This window comes from Cibotium barometz, chromosome 29, assembly GCF_041138505.1.
Source record: "Cibotium barometz isolate CiBa-2024 chromosome 29, ASM4113850v1, whole genome shotgun sequence".
NCBI lineage: Eukaryota > Viridiplantae > Streptophyta > Polypodiopsida > Cyatheales > Cibotiaceae > Cibotium > Cibotium barometz.
Window position 1 is genome coordinate 39,772,505 of NC_141074.1, and position 16,627 is coordinate 39,789,131.

General features: G+C 52.4%; 1 protein-coding gene across 7 annotated transcripts in view; it reads right to left on the reverse strand.

Annotated features, from left to right (window-relative positions):
• Positions 1-16,361, reverse strand: part of LOC147622170 (regulator of nonsense transcripts UPF3-like) — a 131,211-nt gene extending 114,850 nt beyond the window's left edge. For 4 of the 7 annotated variants that reach the window (XM_086823274.1, XM_086823275.1, XM_086823270.1 and 1 more), the window contains exon 1: positions 15,639-16,306. In XM_086823274.1, the coding sequence (XP_086679400.1) occupies positions 15,639-16,123 (485 nt within the window). In that variant the 5' untranslated portion in view covers positions 16,124-16,306. Of the gene's footprint in view, positions 1-15,638 lie in introns of all 7 variants that reach the window. The other 3 variants (XM_086823276.1, XM_086823277.1, XM_086823273.1) reach the window with 2 other exon arrangements.
• Positions 16,362-16,627: the final 266 nt, after the last annotated feature.

Here is a 16,627-nt window from a genome sequence, read left to right on the forward strand (position 1 = left end):
TCCTGTGCATGGCCGCACCGAGGGCAGGACGCTGGGTGTCTGCCAAAAGCTAGCCAAGCCCCCACAACCAGTCCTCTATGCGCTGTAAGCCAGAGAAAAAGCGTCACCTTCCGAGGCCGGAAGCTGGCCCAAAGGCGCTGCCAGAAGTCCCTAAGGAAGGCATGGGAGAGCCCCTGTCGCCGCCAATGCTCGGCCGCCGCCGGGGTGCCCGCTATCTTGTGCCTCTGGATCCGCCGCCCCAGCCTTGCTGTGTACTGAAAAAAGGGGGTGCCTGGGCTGGTAGGGGCGGAGTAGGGATCTCGCCAAAGCCACTCGCATGGATCCCACTGAAGGCGAATAAGAGGCCTGCTGTCCCAAGCCCATAATCTCCAAGAATAGTCCTCCCCTATTGAGGCCGATGAGGGGTCTACATGCCACTGTCTCTAATGAAAGCCGACCACCCGCACCCTCTGAAAGATACAACCCTGGAACTCATCCAACTCTAGTCGGGTCCTCTGAAGCTGGCCTCCCTCTCCCACCTCGAAAATGAGTGGCGCGACTCTCTCTGCTGAGCCGCAGACGCTAGAAGGATCTCATGCCGAGTAAAGACGCCCATCCACTGTGGAGGTGGAGGGTCCTGTACTGGAGTCCGCCACTCCCGGGGGATGGCCGCCTCAATGTCCTGCCTCATCAACTCTCTGCCCCTCATCCCGCTGAGTCTCCTCTCCTGAACCTCTAGAGGCAGCTGCTGAAAACATATCCAATCGTCTAGGGACTGGGCTGGGCCGGAACTCAACGGGCCCCACGACACGTGAGATCGCGATCCAACCATATGGCCACTGGGAAGTCGGATCAAGGGGTTCCAGATCAATGGCTGCCTCAGGCGCTCCTCATCGGTGCCCGGGGGAGTCTGGAAGAGTGACGGCCTCAGATGCTCCCAGGCCCTCAGAAGGCTAGCTGCAAAACGCTCCTCGAAGCCAAGGCCCACTCCTCTGAATCGCTGCTCTGTAAAGATCCACCTGATGCTGGGGATCCAGGGGCCGCTAAGAGAAGGAGTGTGGCTGAGAATCCTGGAAACAAGAAACTCCTTCCACGGCTCAGCGCCTGGTAGGAGGCCACGAACCACCAACTTGCCAAGCAAAGCTCGACTCTAACAAATAGGATCAACTATGCCTAGGCCGCCTCTCTCCCTCGGCTGGGTGATCACAGCCCATGCCACCTTGGCCCTAGCGGGCCGCCCGTCGCCACCGGACCAAAGAAAGTTCCTGATGAGCCTCTGCACCTGGCCAATGCACGCCCGCGAGAAGGCCCAGCAAGAAGTGATGTACCACATGGTAGCAAGCAGAACCTGGTTGGCCACAACCACTCGGCCAGCCAGAGATAAACGAGCGGTACTTCAATATAGAAGCTTCTTCCGAATGCTCAGAAGAAGGGGGGCTATCTGCTGCTCCGGAGATATGTCAATGCCCACATAGCATCCCAAATAGCGCACTGTAGTGCCGGGGGGCAGCCACTGAAACCCATCAACTGGCCTCCAAGTCGGGGGGGGCACAGAACTGACCCACAACCCACACGACTTGTGCCAGTTGATCAAAGCACCCGAAGCTCTGCAAAACCTGTCCATGGCTGAGGCGAAGCGGCGGAGGTTCTCCTCCCCTCCCTGAAGATAGACAGCAGTGTCATCCGCAAACTCCGAGTCTAGGAGCTCCTCCGAGGTGCGGATGGGGAGCTGGAGGCCCCGCAAACCTGTATCCTGTGCCGTCAAGAAAGTGCTCATGGCCTCCGCCACAAAAAGAAAAAGAAAGGGCGCCAAGGGGCACCCCTGCCGCACCGAGCGCGAGAGCTGGAACCTCTCTCCGCGCACGCCCTGTATCAGCACCTGGCTATGAGCCGATGTGTAGAGTGCAGAGACCCCACGGATCCACTAAGGGGGGAAGCCCATCCTCTCCATAGTGCCTTCCAAGAAGGCCCAGTCCACCCGATCATATGCCTTCTCGAAGTCGAGAAGGAGCACTGCCAGATCCTCCTGCCGAAATCTAGCCAAAGCCGTAGCCTCCCAGAAAGAGAAGATGTTATCCAGGATGCTCCGATCCTGGATGAAGCCTGTCTGCGTGGAGTGGATGATGTCCGGAAGGTGAGGCTGAAGCCGCCTGCTGATCGCCTTAGCTAGGACCTTGTAGGCCGTGCCTAGCAAGGTGATCGGTCTCCACTGTCTAATCTCCAGTCTGTCTCCTCCCTCTTTGGGGATCAAGTGAATCAACCCCTCTGCCATGCTGTCCGGCATGTCTCCCGACTCCATGATCTCCTGGAATGCCAATCTGAAACCCCTATGCAAGAGACCCCAGTACCTCTGGAAGAAAGCCATTGAGAGACCGTCCTCACCAGGGCATTTGCCCCGAGGAAGTGCCTGAAGAGCCTCCTCCAGTTCCGTATCCGAGAAGGGGGAGAGAAGGGAGTGCTGCAAATGAGCCGGCACAACCGGTCTCGTGAAGCTCCAGACTGCCTCCCGAGCCTCTCTCACCCTGTCATCTGCTGGCTCAGCAGAGAGCAGATCCCTGTAAAAATCTATGGCGATCGCCCGAACCCTGGGGGGATCCACCACCACCTGGCCATCAGCCTGCCGAAGACGCCTGAGACCCTCTCGTCTGAAGCGAGGCCCTGTCGCCTCAAAGAAATCTCGAGTCACTCTGTCTCCAGCCTGTGTCCAAAAGGAAGCCCGAGCATGGAATCGGAACTCCACCCTCCTCTCCTCGATGGATCTGATCTCTGTGCGAGCTGACTCCATCTGCTCTGAAATCCAAGGGCTCGTCGGCTCCCTCTCCTGAAGTCTCTGAAGGGAAGCTAGACTCCTCCGCAGGCTCCTCTCCTGCTCTCTGAAAGCCTCCAGACGGTCCAGGGCAGCCTGTCTGAGCATCCTACTGATCTCCTGCAAACCCCTGTCAAGATCGCTGGCTGCCGATCCTCTCCTGAACTGAAGCTCCTGCCAGACCTGCTCAACTCTGGTCGCAATCTCGGGCTCCTCTATGAGACAATCTGGAATCCGGACGCTCTGGCCTCGCTCTCCTCTCGTAGGGTCATCGATCTGGAGAAGCACTGGAAAGTGGTCTGAAAACGAGGAGCCTGCAAGTATTCCCACAATGCCACCTCTATCGCAAGCCCACTCATCAATGTAAAACCTGTCGATGCGGGAAAGGTTAACTCCTGTGGCCCGTCTATCCGAGCGCGAGAAAGATAAACTCCCCTGCAACCTGCCAAACTCCGAGAGGGTCCACGGATCCTGGCCTCTCACCTGTAGCACTAGTTCCTCCCAGGCAGCGAGCTCCGGCCCATGAATGGTCTCCTGGCTGCCCCCCATCCTGTCCTCTGCATCCTCCAGCATGTTGCAATCCCCCCCTAGGCACCAATGGTCTACCATGGGGAGGGACTGCCTAATGGTGCTCCAGAACTCAGCTCTCCCGGTCGCCCCATTAGGGGCGTAGAAGTTGAGGAAGCCAATGCGGTCTTCCCCAACCCGAAGGATGATCCACTGCGCTCGACCTTGGACCAGAGTGCCCGAATCCACAACCTCGGATAGAAGCTGCTCGCTGACTGAGATGCATACTCCACCCTGGTTCCCCTGGGAGCCATATGCCAGTGACCAAAAAGTGAGACTCCTGCCTGGCAAGATCTTCCCGCAGGTGCGGGTACGCCCGGCAGAAAGGTGGTGCTCTTGGATGAAAAGGATATCTATGAGTCCTCCAACGAGAGCCCTCTGGATCTCCTGGCGAAGTCTGCCCCGACCAATGTAGCAGCGAGGTCCACCAAGACCCTGGATGTTCCATGAGAGGATCCTCATGGATGAGCTATGGCAAGTGAAGCAGCCGCGCCACTGGCTCACCCCTCTCAGCCGGCCCAGATGAGCTGCCCTCCACTCTGTGAGTCTTGGGCGCCGGCTTGGAGGGAGAATAGTCACTGTCTGTCCGGGTGCGGAGTCTCTCCAAAAAGAGGGTGACATGTCTCTGTGTCCAGCCCCACTCCGCCTTCGCCCTGTCCAGGGCATAGGCGTGAGACCAATCCTCTGCATATATGTATCTAAAGGTAGGCTGCACCCTCGGGGCGGCGTGGAGGAGAATCAGTAGCACCGCCTCAACTGAGGTGTGGACCGGATCCGCCCGCCAATCTCCTATACCAAACAAGCTCATGCCGGCTGAGTGTAATCGGGTCTGCAATAGGTCCGTGAGCCCCAAGTCACTGAAGTGGTGAGAAAACTCCAATATCTGATCACGCAAAACTTCCTCTACAGAGTTGCAATCCCATGCTGTGTCTGGGGCAACACTGAGAGGAAAGGAGAAGGCCACCATGCTGCTCACCACTGAAGGAGAACGAGAGGGATGGCACACCACGCAAACTCGCAAGGGCGCGACCAGTGTCTCGAAAGGGCCAGCATCCAGCTGGAGACACCTGAAAAAACCGTAATCCACTGGGAGCCCCATCACTCGCGGGGGCCCCCCAGGGGAGGCTGGAGAGAACTCTGTGGCGGGCCAAGCTAGGATCGCCATCTCCACCGGCCCGGAGTGGCGGTGGAACAGCCGCTGAACTGAACTCTAGCCTACCCAGCTGCGCTACCCCAGGGCAGTGGGTGGTCTGGAGGAGTATCCTGGAGAGGCCGAGGGAGGGATGGTGGCTCGCGGAGAGGAGGGGGGAGAGCGAGGAGAGGATGGAGAGGCATCTGCCATAGGAGAGGGGTCAGGGGGGGCCGCCGGGGGAGGCGGGAGGGGGGGGGCTGGGGGGGGGGGGGGGAGAGGGGGGGGAGGAAGGAGTGCTCTCCGAGTGAGGGGAAGAGGAGCCGGGGGTCGCAGAGTGCGGCCCGGGATCCTCAAGAATCTGCTCCATGGAGGGGGCGGGGCCCCCCGCGGGGGGAGGCGGGAGCGGGGTCTCCACGTGGGGGGCTCCACCGGTGGCCTCAACGGGCACTGGGATTGAATCCTCGTCCATCGGGGTGGGACCTGCTGGCCGCCTATCCCTGACTGGAGCATAAGTGCGGGTAGGTGCCTGGACGCCAGCCGGGGTCGCCTGTCCGCCAGCCAGTCCGCCAACCTGTGCTGCCTGCTAGCGTCTGCGAGACGGTCCCTGCGGGCCAGGCATTTCCGACGGCGAACCTCATGCCATCCGCCAGCCTCCTGGGACTGCGCGGCATCCTCCGCCGGGGCCTGCTCGTCAGATGATGGCGCCTGCTGAGACGAGCCAGGGATGTCCGGTCTCTGAGGTGGATGGCCACCCCTCGGGCCTCCTGAAGGGGGTCCAGAGGCAGCAAAGCGTGAAGGATGAACCCCCTTGCGGGGACAGGCGCGTGCGAGGTGGCCCATCTCCCGACAGATGTAGCACTGGCCGGGGAGGCCCGAATACTCCACGCGCTCTATCAGATGTCCTCCAGAAAGACAAGGGAGGAGGATCGTCTTCGGGAGGGACTCCGGTGACGGAACCACAACACGAATGGCCGGGAGTCCTGCTGCCCGAGCTATCACTGAGGCCGCTGTCTGAGGCGTCTCCACCACCTGCCCGAACGCCTTGCCAATGGATGACAAGAGGGGCAAGTACTCCCTGCGGAGTCCAGGAAAGCAGATAGTGATGGGGAAACCTGTCGCGCCTACTAGCGGGTCAGAAGCGGGGTCGAAACCGTGAGTCCATCGCGCCAGGAACGCCCGGGATGAGCGGAGGGCAATGGGGCTCCGAGCCAGCACTGTCTGAGCTGCCTGGGGGGGACTCGAAATCCACCTGGTAGTAGCCATGTCCCAAAAAATCAACGCTGACGATCTTGGCAGGCACGCCAACGAGGCTGCCTTGCAGAAGGTCGCGAAGCTCTCTCCGCATCGGAAGGCTACCCACTATCTTGCAGACCAAGGAGGAGGCCTCAAGAGCGGATACTGTGGAAACAAACAACTGCTGATCTGCAGCTGTGAACTCCAGACGGAGACCGGAATCGACAGGGGTAGTCGGAGCGGCTTCCATGGAGTCCTCCAGAGAGAAAAGGCCAGAGACCGGGGTCACCAACGGGAGGGACAAGCCCTACGAGGAAACGGAGAGGCGGAAGGTGAGAGGATAGCGGGGCCGGAGCGGGGGGGGGGGGGGCTGAGGCGGGGGAGCTAGTGGTGGGAGGAAGGGCGAGACGGAGGGGGAGGTGAGGGAGAAGGCGGGAGGAAGAGCCGCGAAGCGGAGGAGAAGGCGGGGGGGGGAGAAATGGTGGGGGAGAGATGGCGGGGGAGGAAGCGAGGAAGGAGGCGGGGGGGGGGGGGGGGGGGGGGGGGGGGGGGAGGGATGGCGGGGGAGGAAGCGAGGAAGGAGGCGGGGGAGGAGAAGGCGGGGGGAGAAGGCGGGGGAGGAGGCGAGGAAGGAGTCGGGGGAGAGAGGCGGAGGAGAGGCGGGGAAAGGGGGGGGGGAGGGGGGTGCGCGACGGCGAGGAGCAGCAGAAGGAGGGAAGACGGGAGGGGAGGGTTGGGGCGTAGCTCGCATATGCTCACTTATGGTAGTGCTATGTGTGAACAGGGCTTAACCAAGGGCACTTTTTCCCATGTGGTTTTTCCCCTTGGACATCAAGTGTGAAAGGACACTCTAACATATAATATTTTGTACTTCTATATTATATGGATGTGGCACACATGCAAGGGTTGACTTGCATTTTGTGGACACCACACTTTTGGCTCTCTCTCTCTCTCTCTCATTTCTGTGTGTGAGCTTCTCTGCCCTGCACCTAACCCTAATGTGCAGGTTTGTGTGTGTGAGTGTGTGAGTCCAACACCCAACAATTGGTATCAGAGCTGGGAGCTCGGAGCTGGGACTGAAAGTCTGCTGCTGGGAGAAAGACTGCGAAATTCCGTCGACGCTGTGTTTTTTCGTCGCCGTCCGTCCGTGGATTCCGTCGTTGCTCCACCGTCCGGCCGCCCAGCTCGCCCACCGCCGCCGCCCAGCTCGCGGGCGGCACTGCCCTCTGCAGCCGGCGGCGACATCGTTGCCTCCACCCGTCAGCGCTCCCATCCGGCCTCCCAGAGCCACGTCGGTGTTCCGTTCCGGCCTGCGTCGCCGTCACCCAGCTTCGACCACGCCCTCGCCGTTCCATTCCGTTCTGCCTGACGTCGCCCATTGCTGTCCCGTCGACAACCGTCCTGTTCGGGTCGGCGTCTCCGTCACTGCTCCGTCTTGGCGCCGTCGATGTTGCTGCCTGGCCGCCAGCCATCCTGTGCCGACGATTCCAGGCCCCCGCTAACCTACGCGCTCGCCCAGCGCCCGTCTGTTGTTCGCACGCCTCTGACTGGGGCCCAACACCTGCACCTGGGCCCGCCTATGACTGGCCCGACACCTGCCGACAGCCTGCTGGCTCCCTCCAACGCCCGTCTACACTCTCTAGCGCCGTGCTCGCCCTGCTCGTACCTTCTCTACAGCAGCCACCGCCTCCGTCCGCCGAAGCTCGACAGCTGCAGGCCTCTCGACTGTGTGCTCCCCGCCTAGCACCTGCTTCCTCACACGTGCTGCCAAAGGTGTTCTTCCTGCACATTTTCTTCAAAATACAAACACAGATTTTGCAACCATTCTAGTGCAGGTAATATGCAGATTTTGCAGACACTTCTGTGCAAGTAAAATTGAAAGGAAAATTGCAGGTGCAATTTGGGGGATTTCTCAATTTCAGGACAAATTGAAAAATTGCAATTTGGGGGTTTTCGAAATTGAGGTCAAAATCAGCAAATTGAACCTCTTTCAAATGCAAAAATTTGGGGCTTTCGTGAAAATTGGCCAATTAGATGCACATTGAAGCAATTGGAGTGCATAAAAATTGGGGATTTTCAGATTGGAGCATGTAATTGACCATTACAGCTGCGATTTGTCACGTATGTATACACATTGTGTGTAATTGGACAATTTGGTGTAGGTTTACACTTGCTTTGGTTTGCAGGCATACATTTGCACAGGACATTTGGTTGCCTGGCAGTGCACATAGGTGCTTGGTTTGCTTGCAGATATATTTTGTTGACATGGCACAGAATGCTACAGATGTATTTGGTGTGCTCACCCAGGAGGACAAGCTGGATGGATCTAACTACTCCCTCTGGAGTTTCATGATCCGTAATTTGCTGGTAGCCAAAGGGCTTTGGGGCATCGTGTGTGGTGATGACACACGCCCACTTACCATACAGCCAGCCACGCCTCAAAGGGGAGGTGCTCAAAGAGCTCCTGATGTAGAACCTGCTCCCACATAAGAGCAGAAGAGATGGGACTCTAGAGATGCACAGGCCATGTCATTGATAGCCCTTTCAGTGAAAAGGACTATTATTCCGCACATTCGTTCTTGCAAGACATCGAAGCTTGCATGGGACACATTGGAAGCAATGTATCAGGTACGCAACGAGGCAAGAGTTGCCTACTTGAAGAGGCAATTGGATCTTCTTTCTATGGATGAGGGTGACTCCATGGCAGATCATCTCGCCGAAGTGAAAGATTTGCAGGAACAATTGCTCAACATTGATGAGGTTATCCCAGACAGACAGATGGTCACCAACACTCTTCATTCTTTACCGCCTTCCTACTTGGGTTTTCACCTCTCTCTCAACCTCTCAATGAGAGGAGGTGGTGATCCCGTCACTTTTGAAGAGCTCGTGGGTTTACTCTTGCAGGAAGAGCAAACTTATCGAGCAACCGTGGTGGAGAAAAGGCATTTACAGCCAAGGATAAGGGTAAAGCAAAGAGCTTTAGGCATGGGGGACAACAGTCTAGCAAGGCTAGTCATGGACAGCCCTCTTCTAGTGGTGAAAAGTCTAACAAAGGGGATGCAAACAAGCCCAAAAAGAAGGGCAAATGTCACTACTGCCATAAGCTTGGACACTACATCAGTGAATGTAGGAAGCGGATTGCAAAAGAGAAAAGGAAAGAAGCAGGCAATGCAGTAGCACACTCTTCTGATGACCAAGCACAGCAATCAGCTAATGTAATGCAGGAAGAGAGCACTTTTTTGGTCACATGCACTAGTGACACACCAAGTGCTTCAGACACTGATATGTCTTGCATTGCATCTGACAGACACAATGCATCATGGTATTTTGATAGTGGTGCTTCGAGCCACATCACTTCATGCAAAGATGTATTTCAGCACTTGGTTTATGCTTCAAATGGCCGCACTGTATCATGTGCAGATCATACCACATATCCAATAAAGGGAATTGGTAATGTCATACTTATTGCAGCCAATGATGCCAATATATGTATGAAAAATGTATTGTATGTTCCAGGGATAAAGAAAAATCTGCTCTCCGTCTCAGCCATAAACGACCAAGGTTTAAAGGTTGAATTTGAAGATGGGAAGTGTTTGGTAAAAGACCCATCAAAGGGTTATGAAATAGTCACTTCTGGAACACGATACAAAGGCTTGTATAAGCTGGACAGCTATGACAAGCGCACTTATGATGCAAATACAGTGGCTGCCCACACTCCTGCTATGCATGATGCAGAGCTATGGCATGCTCGTTTTGGGCATGTAAATTTTCAGAGTTTGATGCTTTTGCAGAAGCATCATATGGTTGATAATATGCCGCCTCTTGAGTCTCCACCAAGACATGTATGTGAGGGGTGTATTTTGGGAAAGATGCAACGAAAACCATTTCCCAAAGATGGAGCTGTTAGAGCTGAAAGTAAATTACAGCTCATACATAGTGATGTATGTGGTCCAATGCGGACACCATCCATAGGGGGGCATCTTTACTTCGTCACATTCATTGATGACTACTCCAGGTTTGCTTGGGCTTACCCCTTGAAAGCAAAAGCAGATGTGTTTACATGCTTTCGACACTTTGTCGCAATGGCTGAAAATATGTGTGGATGTAAAGTCCAAACACTCCGCTCAGATAGAGGTGGAGAATACATGTCAAATGCATTCAAGGATTATATGCTTCAAAAGGGCATCAAACACCAATGTACTGTGCCTTATACACCGTAGCAGAATGGTGTAGCTGAAAGGAAAAATAGATCTCTCATGGAGATGACAAGATGCATGGTGAAAGCACAAAAGTTGCCTCACAAATTTTTATAATGTGTGCAACTCATGTGTTGAACAGGTGTCCAACAAAAGCTTTGAAAACCATAACACCATTTGAGGCTTGGTATAGCCGAAAGCCAGCAGTGGATTATATGCGTACATTTGGGTGTTTGGCATATGCACATGTGCCAGAACAACTCCGAACAAAGCTAGATGACAAAACAATTAAATACATTTTTGTGGGCTACAGCAATGAAAGCAAAGGATCTTTATAATCCAACTACACGAAGGATTTTTGTCAGTAGAGATGTGGTATTTGCTGAAAATTCAGAACAGCCCATGTACAGCTTGTATAAAAGCAATGATACAGGCATACAGGACATGTTTGATGGACTTTTACCCATTGCAATTAGGGGGGATTCAGATCAGCCAGCCCCTACACAAGAAAATCCTCATGTAGAACATGTGGACCGATCCCGTCAAGTGGGAATAGACTCCGTTGGACACCCACACGTGTAATAGCACAACTTAATATCACAATTTGAAATGGACAACTTAATAACAACTGAAATTGAAATGAAATAGATGGACACCAGCACTAGGGCCGGAACGGGCCGCCCCCCCCCCCCCCCTCAATATATGATATATCATTGGGAGTATTTAACAAATACAATGCTCCATGGGTTCAATGAACCAGATGATGTCCATGTACAAATGAATACAGTACCAAACAAAAAGCTCAAAGTAGATATTCAAAGGAGAGCGACCACTTGAGTGGTCTAGTCTCTACGGTCCTGTGCCTTCACTGGACTCCGCGGAGAGCGCCCCATTGGTGTTCCAGGACCACGCACAAACAGGCGCTCCCGTACTAACGCCTGGCTCTCCCGATCTCAGCACCTTTGGACCGTGGTTCTCCAAAAGCTTGGACTACCTGGCACCGAACGGGTTAGCCGTAGAGAAGATCCTTTATCAGATTTACAACAAAGTTCTTTACTTAAATCTGAATTCACTTACTTGTAGCTCGCAGATGGAAGACCAATACCCGTGGTGTCTGTGTGTAGCTACTTGAGTAGGACACCAGGCGCAGCTGCCTGTCGAGGAGGAGGAGGAGTAGGCGCAGCCGTCCATTGGAGGTGGAGCCGCCTAGCCGCAGAGCACAGCCACCAGTCTGAAGAGGAGAAAGTGGCGCAACCTAAAGAGTCGTGGACGAGCAGCCACTATACGAGGAGGCAGCCTGCTGTGAGAGGCACTGCCTGCTCAAGATGGAGCGCACCCTGCAAGAGCCTGCAAGAGGTGAAACGCAACCTGTTGGAGATGGAGAAGGAGCCACCTGTATGCAGAGCACAGCCGCCGGGGGATTTGAGATAGCCGCCTCTGGGGTGCCTCAGTCGTCTGCAGGACAGAAGCAGCCGCTGGAGTTGGTCACACAGCCGCCTGCAAAGGGGAGGCAGCATAGCCTTGTTATGAAGGTGAAGCAGGTGCAGTCGTCTACTGGAGGTGGGCACACAACCGCCTACAAGAGGCAGTGCAACCTGCTGGTGTTGGTCACACGGTCGCCTGTGGAGAAAGCAGCGCAGCCTGTATGCTGGAGGTGGCAGCCAGCCGCCTGGTGGTGCAATCGCTTGAGAGGAGCAGGAGCGCAGCTGGCTGGAGAACAGGCGCACGATCATGTGTCTCTTTGAGGTGGTCGTGGTGCTTCCTTTTGTAGAGGTTGGAGAGGAGTTAAACCACCACAGCTGGCCGGCTCCCCACGTTTGCATGGGGGTGGCCAGCTTCAAAGTGTGGTGTGGGTAGGTGACCATGCACCCACCCCACACACACACTTAAGGGGCTAAGTGTGGCTCCCCACCTTGGCCCATATGTGGGTGTCCATAATGGGTGCCCATAATGGGTGCCTACTTTTAAGTGAATGCGAACTTAGAACCTTACAAAATGAAAGGTTAGAAATAAACTATTAAACCAACAAGTGCAATACACTTACCACCTGTTCACATGCAACAAAACTCGTTAGAAGACAGAGCAAACTTCACGACTCACTGGCACGCATCCCCGCTCAGTAAGTGACACGTCAAACAGGCAAACACAAAAATACAAGTCATGCGAAAATAGTTTCAAACATGCAAAAACATGAGTGCATGTCCAAATAGTATCATGGACATATCTCTCGTTCATGGAACAAGTACAAAATCTCTCTCGGACATAAAACATAAATCCTGGTCTTCCTATGGAGTGACAGTCCCATAGGTAAAACACAATTCCAGGCACGAGCCTTCCTATGGAGTGACAGTCCCATAGGGACGACACGGCACGAATACTGGCTCTTCCATGGCGTGACAATCCCATAGATAGAAAACAGTCCAGGTCATACACAGGTGGCACAAGTCTGGCCCGTCCATACGACACCATCCTGCTAACACACGGGTGGCACTAGTATGGCTCCCGTCCATGTCAAGCAAAAATACTGGCCTCTTCACATGAGACACCGGCCTGGCCTCAAGTGAACGAGACACAAATCTGGAGATGGAACAAATGGTCTGCCGATTGGTGACATTGTACGTGAGAAGATCTTGGCTAGTGACATCTTGCTACTTAATTGTTCGACGGAACACAATGCGGCGGACCTCTTCACGAAGTCTCTACCCCACGCTATGCTCAGGCGGCACTCCAGCTCCCTAGGATTGATTTCCCAGCCAGCAGCTGAGAGGGGGTGTTAGAAGTCATCTCCTATCTTTATCAGACACCACGGCCTTTGTTGTGGGTGTGCCCGCCCTGTACAGGTGTTTTCTCATTTTTCCTCACTCCCTGTATTTTTTTCCCATTTTTCCATGGTGTGGGTGGCTGCCCTATGCTGGCAGGATCACACAGAAGCTGGCCGACTGCACTCATATGCACATGGAGCTGGCCGACTTTTTCGGTTGGGATCGTGGAGGATTTTTTGGCTGGCCGATTGGAGGGACCCAGTCGTGAGGCTGGCGGCCTATTTCTCCATTGGCCGGCTGCATATATGGGGCCGTATAAAATGGCCCCATTGCCCCCACATCATTGTATCATCTTTTCATTGCGAGATCTTGTGTATAGAAAAGAGTTACATGCCTATCTCTCTCCTTCTCTTGTCCTATCTATTTTTCTGCACTCTACTTGCTCTTGTGGTCTCAGATTTGGTTATCATCTCCGCTGCGTATTTTGACAAGTACTCCTCAAGAGCTTCACATCGAGCTATAGACCATCTTCGTTGGATCACTTGTTGGGAATCTACTGGCTGTGACAAACTCTTGAACCCAAACCTTGGATTGAAGTGAAACGTCCTATATATTGGGAAAGTAGAGATCATAAGCTTTCCATCAAGCTAAAAAAAATCCTAAATCTGACATTGTTATGGTGTTTAACCACTCATAATAGGTTTTCAGCTATGCCAAGGGGAAGATCAAATAAGTTTTTGGAAGTATTGCAAGATGCCAATATTGAGCATGACAATATGGATGCAATTGATGAAGAGAATGTTGCTCAAGTGCATTTGCGTGACAGTAGTCACGATACTATGGATCAAATGCATGAGATGGATGAGAATGTGGATACCCATGCGGGGATGACTAGCACAAACCCTCCAATGAGCATGGAGATGCAGTCAATAATAATGATGAAACTTTCTATGATGGAAGGCATGATGGATAGTTTCAACAAGAAACAAGAAAAGCTGACTGAAGGAATGGTGAGTGGAATGTCTTCCCTTAGAAATGAGCTCAAGGGTGAAGACATGCATCATGGTGGCAAATCATCTTTTGGTGCGACTCGTCATGTAAATCCAATGCATGGTACACAAGGAGTGAGTTCTTCTTCAAGAGTGTATGAAGAAACAGCATTTCAATCAAGGCAATCCATGGGCATTTCGATTGGTAATACAAATGAGGGTGGTCATGCTAATAAGGAGAATCATCCACCACCATTATTGTCCATGGGAGAAAATCATTATCAATGTTTGTCTTCTTCATTACGGAATCAAGACAAAGGGAAACATGTGACCTATAATTTGACATGCATGGATAGCACTCAGAATGATAGAAGACCACCTACAAGGATGCATTTGGATAATACTAATGAAGGGAGGGATTAATTTCCACGGGGTCAAAGACAAAGTAGTTCTCACAAAATTCAAAGGAGAGAGCAATTCCGCAAGAGGAGTTTGAAGAATGGGTCAACAAAATGGACATGTATTTTCAGCTCAATCCAAGGAATTAAAGGGCCAAAGTCTATTTTGCCACTCTTCACCTTGAAGATATGCTCAAACTTGGTGGAGACATATTTTTTCTCATGGTTATGAGGTTACTACTTGGACAGCCTTTAAAGACGAAATGAGGGAGACTTTTACATCTCAATTGCACAACAATAAGGTCATTGGTACTTGGAATGATTTGAAACAAAAAGGGACTAGTGTAAAGGAGTACTCACACCGGTTTCTCAAGCTTGCCTTGCATGTAGAAGGGGTAAGTACCAACTGATCAATTACATCAAGGGCTTGAAGCCTAGCATTGGTGCCGATGTGAATGCTCAAAGGCCTCTTTCTCTTAAGGAGGCTATCATGTTGGCCGAGATATGAGGAGAAATATGCTCATAATTGCCAATACAAAGGCCCTCAAAAGAGTGATTCTAGCTCTCATGTGAAGGCTCCATATGATTTACAATGGGACCTACCATTCCAAGATACCCTACTCTACATATATGTATACAAGCATGGACATTGTTCATTCATAATTCATTCAATACATTTCAAATCTTGGCTGTCTACTTTCTCTTGTTTTGATCTCTACTTGCTTCCACTTCATATTCACATATTCTCACAGTTTCGTGATATCACAAAGTGCAACAAGCAAACTGCCACCTTTTACCCTTTTCTACACATGTTGAGATATCTTACAAGGCTTTTTTTGGGGGAGGGGGTGTGTTTGCAGGGGAGCGGCTAAGGCTTAAATCATGGCCAGCCTTTGTGAAATACACACATACTCAAAGCGCATTGTACATCTTCCACAATGTGACACACCTCCACGTGGTCCAAACCCAGCTTAGGTTCCAGACCAGGGCACCTAGGGCTGGTGGGCTTGGCCAGGCAGCCCTGCCTCTGGTAGGGCTCCTGACTCGCATGCTATTCATGGCGCTTTCAACATGAAGAAAGTATAAACACCAACACTCGCAACTTCATGTAAATGTCTGTTTGGTCCTTGGAAAAGAACATCACCTGGTATGATACAAAATGGCTGTATTTTTCATGCCATAAGACAGCCAAGGGGGGAATCTTTAGTAATCATACTTGATGATAATGATTTCAATCACTAATTGCAAAATTGATGATGATGCCTTTTCAACAAATGCATTTGCTAGTCGTACGTCCAAACTCAACCGATATATGAACGCTCCGATGCCACCTTGTGGGAAACCCGGCTAGCCTGCCCTTAAATTCTTTTCTTTTCATAAGTGGAGGAAAAAAAAATTGGCAGTATGTATCTCATAATAAGCAAGGAGAAATCATATAGAGGAGATTACTTCAGGATGCATTAATGATTAGATGCTAAACAGAAACCTGCTCAAAGTTGTAGAGGATCATAAAAAAATATGTGTGGGTAGATAGTACACAAAAATCCACAAGACTTAAAAATCTGAGGCAATTTACCTCGATTTTCCTGGATAGAAGGTGACCAGGTTGATAGAGCCGGAGAAACGCGATTCAATCTGTTCCATGAAAGCAGATTGTGATAAGGCAGGTGGCAGGTGCCGTACAACAACCTTGGTACGGTTGGAGGGGTCTCTCATGGCGACCAGAGCTGCTTCTTCTACTCCTCCTGCTGCTGCTGTGGTGGTAAGATGGTCTTCGCAAACCCTAGGCCTGAACCTGCGCCCTCCTCTTGCTTCTGCTGGTGCAGATGATGATGATGATGGTGGTGGTGGTGATGCTAGGGTGAAAACCCAATCTTTCTGCTGAAGAAACTGCGGCTGAAGAGGAAGGATAGGAGTAGGCTCGCCGGCGTATGCCCAATTGATGAAGCCATAATGCTTCAGGAGAAGGTTAGAGTTAGGGTTAGGGTGAAATCGATCAAACTGGTGGTGGTGGTGGTGACGGTCCTGCCTTCTGATGAGGTGATCGCGTTCACTAATCATGATGGTAGGTTAGAGTAGATCATTTTTGGCGTGACAAAACTCCCCTCTCTCGCAGAGCTACCCCTGTACACACACAGAGAGTGCACACCCAACCTCTAGCTTTTGGTGTATCAGTCTTAAAATTAAGGTGCCCTTAGCACCCACGGCATGCTTTTTAGAGCCCTCGCTTCTTACTTTTACACCAACTCTCATAATTAGATGATTCTTGATTGCACTTGTAGTGGGGCAGACATCGCGATAGCGGAGGATGATCTAGCGAGGTCCAAGTTTCCTAAGACAAATTTACAAACATGAAGAGGAAAACCATGGTGAAGTTTGGGTGGGTAAGAAGACGGACATGGGAAACTCCCCTCCCCATCTATGAGCTTGAGCGGGAGGGAGGGAGGGAGGGAGGGAGGCAGGGGAGGCGGGGGGAGGGGGGTCGTCTCCCAATCTTTGAGATTTTTTTCACTTTTTCCAAATGACTCAAGGGAACCCAAAGTGTGTAAAGCCCCTTAGTAGGTA